We start from the raw sequence: 8,041 nt of genomic DNA, 5'->3' as shown, positions 1-8,041 counted from the left end.
GTGATCGTGATTTACATCAGAGATTCAGCTCCTCTCTCATTGAGGCCCACTGAGCACTGGCCATTTTAACTGACATGTCACTGGTCAGTGTGCGTGTGCGTGTGTGTGTGTGTGTGTGTGTGTGTGTGTGTGTGTGTGTGTGTGTGTGTGTGTGTGCGTGTGTGTGTGTGCGTGTGTGTGTCTGTGATAAGGGGAAGGCTGAGCTACAGTTGAAGTCGGAAGTTTACATACACTTAGGTTGGAGTCATTAAAACTCATTTTTCAACCACTCCACAAATTTCTTGTTAACAAACTATAGTTTTGTCAAGTCGGTTAGGACATCTATTTTGTGCATGGCACAAGTCATTTTTCCAACAATTGTTTACAGACAGATTATTTCACTTATAACTCACTGTATCACAATTCCAGTGGGTCAGAAGTTTACATACACTAAGTTGACTGTGCCTTTAAACAGCTTGGAAAATTCCAGCAAATTATGTCATGGCTTTATATGCTTTTGATAGGCTAATTGACCTCATATGAGTCAGTTGGAGGTGTACCTGTGGATGTATTTCAAGGCCTACCTTCAAACTTAGTGCCTCTTTGCTTGACATCCTGGGAAAATCAAAAGAAATCAGTCAAGACCTCAGAAACAAATGGTAGACCTCCACAAGTCTGGTTCATCCTTGGGAGCAATTTCCAAACGCCTGAAGGTACCACGTTGATCTGTACAAATAATAGTACGCAAGTATAAACACCATGGGACCACGCAGCCGTCATACCGCTCAGGAAGGAGACGTGTTCTGTCTCCTAGAGATGAACGTACTTTGGCGTGAAAAGTGAAAATCAATTCCAGAACAACAGCAAAGGACCTTGTGAAGATGCTGGAGGAAACAGGTAGAAAAGTATCTATATCCACAGTAAAACGAGTCCTATATTGACATAACCTGAAAGGCCTCTCAGCAAGGAAGAGGCCACTGCTCCAAAACCGCCATAGAAATGTCAGACTACGGTTTGCAACTGCACATGGGGACAAAGACTGTACTTTTTAGAGAAATGTCCTCTGGTCTGATGAAACAAAAATAGAACTGTTTGGCCATAATGACCATCGTTCTGTTTGGAGGAATAAGGGGGACGCTTGCAAGCCGAAGAACACCATCCCAACCATGAAGCACGGGGGTGGCAGCATCATGTTGTGGGGGTGCTTTGCTGCAGGAGGGACTGGTGCACTTCACAATATAGATGGCATCATGAGGAAAGGAAAATGAAGTGGAAATATTGAAGCAACATCTCAAGACATCAGTCAGGAAGTTAAAGCTTGGTCGCAAATGGGTCTTCCAATAGACAATGACCCCAAGCATACTTCCAAAGTTGTGGCAAAATGGCTTAAGGACAACAAAGTTTTAGGTGTTGGAGTGGCCATCACAAAGCCCTGACCTCAATCCTATGGAAAATTTGTGGGCAGAACTGAAAAAGCGTGTGCGAGCAAGGAGGTCTACAAACCTGACTCAGTTACACCAGCTCTGTCAGGAGGAATGGGCCAAAATTCACCCAAATTATTGTGGGAAGCTTATGGAAGGCTACCTGAAACGTTTGACCCAAGTTAAACAATTTAAAGGCAATGCTACCAAATATTAATTGAGTGTATGTAAACTTCTGACCCAGTGGGAATGTGATGAAAGAAATAAAAGCTGAAATAAATCATTCTATCTACTATTATTCTGACATTTCACATTCTTAAAATAAAGTGGTGATCCTAACTGACCTAAGACAAGGAATTTTCACTAGGATTAAAATGTCAGGAATTGTGAAAAAACTGAGTTTAAATGTATTTGGCGAAGGTGTATGTAAACTTCCGACTGTAAATTACTTCAATAGGAAACCCCAACCTAAATCAAATGAACTTCTGCTGAGTGGGTCTGGAGAGGAACGTGACTCTAACGGGGAACCTGAACGGAGACTCTAACGGGGAACCTGAACGGAGACTCTAATGGGGAACCTGAACGGAGACTCTAACGGGGAACCTGAACGGAGACTCTAACGGGGAACCTGAACGGAGACTCTAACGGGGAACCTGAACAGAGACTCTAACGGGGAACCTGAACGGAGACTCTAACGGGGAACCTGAACGGAGACTCTAACGGGGAACCTGAACGGAGACTCTAACGGGGAACCTGAACGGAGACTCTAACGGGGAACCTGAACGGAGACTCTAACGGGGAACCTGAACGGAGACTCTAACGGGGAACCTGAACTCAGACACAGGCTGTAACTCTAACGGGGAACCTGAACGGAGACTCTAATGGGGAACCTGAACGGAGACTCTAACGGGGAACCTGAACGGAGATACAAGAGTGATGGTTGCTGATAATGGGCCTCTGTTCACCTATGTAGATATTCCATAAAAATATCAGTCGTTTCCAGCTACAATAGTAATTTACAACATTAACAATGTCTACACTGTATTTCTGATCAATTTGATATTATTTTAATGGACAAGAAATTTGCTTTTCTTTCAAAAGTAAGGACATTTCTTATTGACCCCAAACCTTTGAACGGCAGCGTACATATAAATATATGGATGAGCAACGACAGAGCGGCGTAGGCAAGATGCAATAGATGGTATAAAATACAGTATATACATGTGAGATGACTAATGCAAGATATGTAAACATTATTAAAGTGACTAGTGTTCCATTTATTAAAGTGGCCAATGAAATCAAGTCTGTATGTAGGCAAAGGGATCAACCATAGTAGGGTTACATGCATCAACTACAGACAGCTGTGTAGTGGGACAGTGGAGAGAGAGAGTGGGAGAGGAAGAAGGACAGAGTGAGGGATATCGAACGAGAGAGGCACGGAGGTAGAAACAGAGAGAGAGGGATTGTGGGACGAGATGGAGAGAGGGATGGAGGTAGAAACAGAGAGAGAGGGATTGTGGGACGAGATGGCGAGAGGGATGGAGGAAGACAGAGAGAGGGATTGTGGGACGAGATGGAGAGAGGGATGGAGGAAGACAGAGAGAGGGATTGTGGGACGAGATGGAGAGAGGGATGGAGGTAGAAACAGAGAGAGAGGGATTGTGGGACGAGATGGAGAGAGGGATGGAGGAAGACAGAGAGAGGGATTGTGGGACGAGATGGAGAGAGGGATGGAGGTAGAAACAGAGAGAGAGGGATTGTGGGACGAGATGGAGAGAGGGATGGAGGAAGACAGAGAGAGGGATTGTGGGACGAGATGGAGAGAGGGATGGAGGTAGAAACAGAGAGAGAGGGATTGTGGGATGAGATGGAGAGAGGGATGGAGGTAGAAACAGAGAGAGAGGGATTGTGGGACGAGATGGCGAGAGGGATGGAGGAAGACAGAGAGAGGGATTGTGGGACGAGATGGCGAGAGGGATGGAGGAAGACAGAGAGAGGGATTGTGGGACGAGATGGAGAGAGGGATGGAGGAAGACAGAGAGAGGGATTGTGGGACGAGATGGAGAGAGGGATGGAGGAAGACAGAGAGAGAGGGATTGTGGGACGAGATGGAGAGAGGGATGGAGGTAGAAACAGAGAGAGAAGGATTGTGGGACGAGATGGAGAGAGGGATGGAGGAAGACAGAGAGAGAGGGATTGTGGGACGAGATGGAGAGAGGGATGGAGGTAGAAACAGAGAGAGAGGGATTGTGGGACGAGATGGAGAGAGGGATGGAGGAAGAAACAGAGAGAGAGGGATTGTGGGATGAGATGGAGAGAGGGATGGAGGTAGAAACAGAGAGAGAGGGATTGTGGGACGAGATGGAGAGAGGGACGGAGGTAGAAACAGAGAGAGGGATTGTGGGACGAGATGGAGAGAGGGATGGAGGTAGAAACAGAGAGAGAGGGATTGTGGGATGAGATGGAGAGAGGGATGGAGGAAGAAACAGAGAGAGAGGGATTGTGGGACGAGATGGAGAGAGGGATGGAGGTAGAAACAGAGAGAGAGGGATTGTGGGACGAGATGGAGAGAGGGATGGAGGAAGACAGAGAGAGGGATTGTGGGACGAGATGGAGAGAGGGATGGAGGTAGAAACAGAGAGAGAGGGATTGTGGGACGAGATGGAGAGAGGGACGGAGGTAGAAACAGAGAGAGAGGGATTGTGGGATGAGATGGAGAGAGGGATGGAGGTAGAAACAGAGAGAGAGGGATTGTGGGACGAGATGGAGAGAGGGATGGAGGAAGAAACAGAGAGAGAGGGATTGTGGGACGAGATGGAGAGAGGGATGGAGGTAGAAACAGAGAGAGAGGGATTGTGGGACGAGATGGAGAGAGGGATGGAGGTAGAAACAGAGAGAGAGGGATTGTGGGACGAGATGGAGAGAAAGAGGAACAGACAGGTGGTGAGAGACTTAGCATAGAGAAAAGGACTTTCAGTGAAAGAGGAGGAGAGGGATGGATGGATGGACAGAGATAAATGATGGATGTAGAGACACAACAATGTGCAAATAGTTAAAGTGTGTGTGTGTGTGTGTGTGTGTGTGTGTGTGTGTGTGTGTGTGTGTGTGTGTGTGTGTGTGTGTGTGTGTGTGTGAAAAATCCTGGGTCAGTGACTAGAGTGACTGACAGTCATTTAGTGTGCAGGGAGTCATTTAGGGTGCAGGGAGTCATTTAGGGTGCAGGGAGTCATTTAGGGTGCAGGGAGTCATTTAGGGTGCAGGAAGTCATTTAGGGTGCAAGTAGTCATTTAGGGTGCAGGGAGTCATTTAGTGTGCAGGAAGTCATTTAGGGTGCAGGAAGTCATTTAGGGTGCAAGTAGTCATTTAGGGTGCAGGGAGTCATTTAGGGTGCAAATAGTCATTTAGGGTGCAGGAAGTCATTTAGGGTCCAAGTAGTCATTTAGGGTGCAGGGAGTCATTTAGGGTGCAAGTAGTCATTTAGGATTTAGGTAGTCATTTAGGGTGCAGGTAGTCATTTAGGGTGCAGGGAGTCATTTAGGGTGCAGGGAGTCATTTAGTGTGCAGGGAGTCATTTAGGGTGCCAGTAGTCATTTAGGGTGCAGGGAGTCATTTAGGGTGCAGGGAGTCATTTAGGGTGCAGGGAGTCATTTAGGGTGCAGGGAGTCATTTAGGGTGCAGGTAGTCATTTAGGGTGCCGGTAGTCATTTAGGGTGCAGGTAGTCATTTAGGGTGCAGGGAGTCAGTGCAGGGAGTCATTTAGGGTGCAGGGAGTCATTTAGGGTGCAGGTAGTCATTTAGGGTGCAGGTAGTCATTTAGGATGCAGGTAGTCATTTAGGGTGCAGGTAGTCATTTAGGGTGCAGGTAGTCATTTAGGGTGCAGGAAGTCATTTAGGGTGCAGGTAGTCATTTAGGGTGCAGGTAGTCATTTAGGGTGCAGGTAGTCATTTAGGGTGCAGGAAGTCATTTAGGGTGCAGGTAGTCATTTAGGGTGCAGGTAGTCATTTAGGGTGCAGGTAGTCATTTAGGGTGCAGGTAGTCATTTAGGGTGCCACACTGCATCCAGCACATAAAATACAGTCACCAAACTATACAATACAGTCACCAAACTATACAATACAGTCACCATACTGTACAATACAGTCACCAAGCTATACAATACAGTCACCAAACTATACAATACAGTCACCATACTGTACAATACAGTCACCAAACTATACAATACAGTCACCAAACTATACAATACAGTCACCAAACTATATAATACAGTCACCAAACTATACAATACAGTCACCATACTGTACAATACAGTCACCAAACTATACAATACAGTCACCAAACTATACAATACAGTCACCAAACTATACAATACAGTCACCAAACTATACAATACAGTCACCATACTGTACAATACAGTCACCAAACTATACAATACAGTCACCAAACTATACAATACAGTCACCATACTGTACAATACAGTCACCAAACTATACAATACAGTCACCATACTGTACAATACAGTCACCAAACTATACAATACAGTCACCATACAGTCACCACACAGTCACCAAACTGTACAATAAAGTCACCATACAGTACAATACTGTACAATACAGTCACCAAACTATATAATACAGTCACCAAACTATATAATACAGTCACCAAACTATACAATACAGTCACCAAACTATACAATACTGTACAATACAGTCACCAAACTATACAATACAGTCACCAAACTGAACAATACAATCACCAAACTATACAATACAGTCACCAAACTATACAATACAGTCACCAAACTATATAATACAGTCACCAAACTATACAATACAGTCACCAAACTATACAATACAGTCACCAAACTATACAATACAGTCACCAAACTATACAATACAGTCACCAAACTGAACAATACAGTCACCAAACTATATAATACAGTCACCAAACTATACAATACAGTCACCAAACTATATAATACAGTCACCAAACTATACAATACAGTCACCAAACTATACAATACAGTCACCAAACTATACAATACAGTCACCAAACTGAACAATACAGTCACCAAACTATATAATACAGTCACCAAACTATACAATACAGTCACCAAACTATATAATACAGTCACCAAACTATACAATACAGTCACCAAACTATACAATACAGTCACCCAACTATACAATACAGTCACCAAACTATACAATACAGTCACCAAACTATATAATACAGTCACCAAACTATACAATACTGTACAATACAGTCACCAAACTGAACAATACAGTCACCAAACTATACAATACAGTCACCAAACTATACAATACAGTCACCAAACTATACAATACAGTCACCAAACTATATAATAGTCACCAAACTATATAATACAGTCACCAAACTATACAATACAGTCATCAAACTATACAGTACAGTCACCATACAGTCATCATACAGTCACCAAATTGTACAATACAGTCACCATACAGTCACCATACAGTCACCATACAGTCACCAAATTGTACAATACAGTCACCATACAGTACAATACAGTCACCATACTGTACAATACAGTCACCACACAGTCACCATACAGTCACCAAACTGTACAATACAGTCACCAAACTATACAATACAGTCACCATACTACACAATACAGTCACCATACAGTCACCATACTGCACAATACAGTCACCATACTGCACAATACAGTCACCATACAGTCATCAAACTGTACAATCCAGTCACCATACAGTACAATCCAGTCACCATACTACACAATACAGTCACCATACAGTCACCATACAACACAATACAGTCACCATACAGTCACCATACTACACAATACAGTCACCATACAGTCACCATACTGTACAGTCACCATACTCTACAATCCAGTCACCATACTGTCACCATACTGTACAATCCAGTCCCCATACTGTACAATCCAGTCACCATACTGTACAATCCAGTCCCCATACTGTACAATACAGTCACCATACTGTACAATACAGTCATCATACAGTCAACATACTGTACAATACAGTCACCATACTGTACAATACAGTCACCATACTGTCACCATACTGTACAATCCAGTCCCCATACTGTACAATCCAGTCCCCATACTGTACAATCCAGTCACCATACTGTACAATCCAGTCCCCATACTGTACAATACAGTCACCATACAGTCACCATACTGTACAATACAGTCACCATACTGTACAATCCAGTCCCCATACTGTACAATACAGTCACAATACAGTCACCATACTGTACAATCCAGTCACCATACAGTCCCCATACTGTACAATACAGTCACCATACAGTCACCATACTGTACAATACAGTCACCATACTGTACAATACAGTCACCATACTGTACAATCCAGTCCCCATACTGTACAATCCAGTCACCATACTGTACAATCCAGTCACCATACTGTACAATCCAGTCCCCATACTGTACAATACAGTCACAATACAGTCACCATACTGTACAATACAGTCACCAAACTGTAGGATACATCACTTTACTTCAGCTCTATGCTGAACACATAGGAGAGTGTGAGCATATTTCACAAAGTCCAATATCCAACAGAACTTAATCTCTGCTGTAGTACTACGAGCTATACCTGCTACC

The 8,041-nt window shown here is 43.8% G+C and overlaps 1 protein-coding gene across 1 annotated transcript in view; it reads right to left on the bottom strand.

The window, feature by feature from the left end:
• Positions 1-7,926: 7,926 nt before the first annotated feature.
• The window catches only part of LOC106579729 (potassium voltage-gated channel subfamily B member 2), a 10,246-nt gene continuing 10,131 nt past the window's right edge, over positions 7,927-8,041 (bottom strand). Inside the window, exon 3 of the mRNA XM_014159893.3 lies at positions 7,927-7,947. Within this exon, the coding sequence (XP_014015368.2) occupies positions 7,927-7,947 (21 nt within the window). The remainder of the gene's footprint in view (positions 7,948-8,041) is intronic.

This window comes from Salmo salar, chromosome 19 (genome assembly GCF_965601325.2).
Source record: "Salmo salar chromosome 19, fSalSal1, whole genome shotgun sequence".
Lineage (NCBI taxonomy): Eukaryota > Metazoa > Chordata > Actinopteri > Salmoniformes > Salmonidae > Salmo > Salmo salar.
The sequence above is the reverse complement of the archived record's forward strand: the minus strand, read 5'-3'. Positions and strand labels throughout refer to the sequence as shown.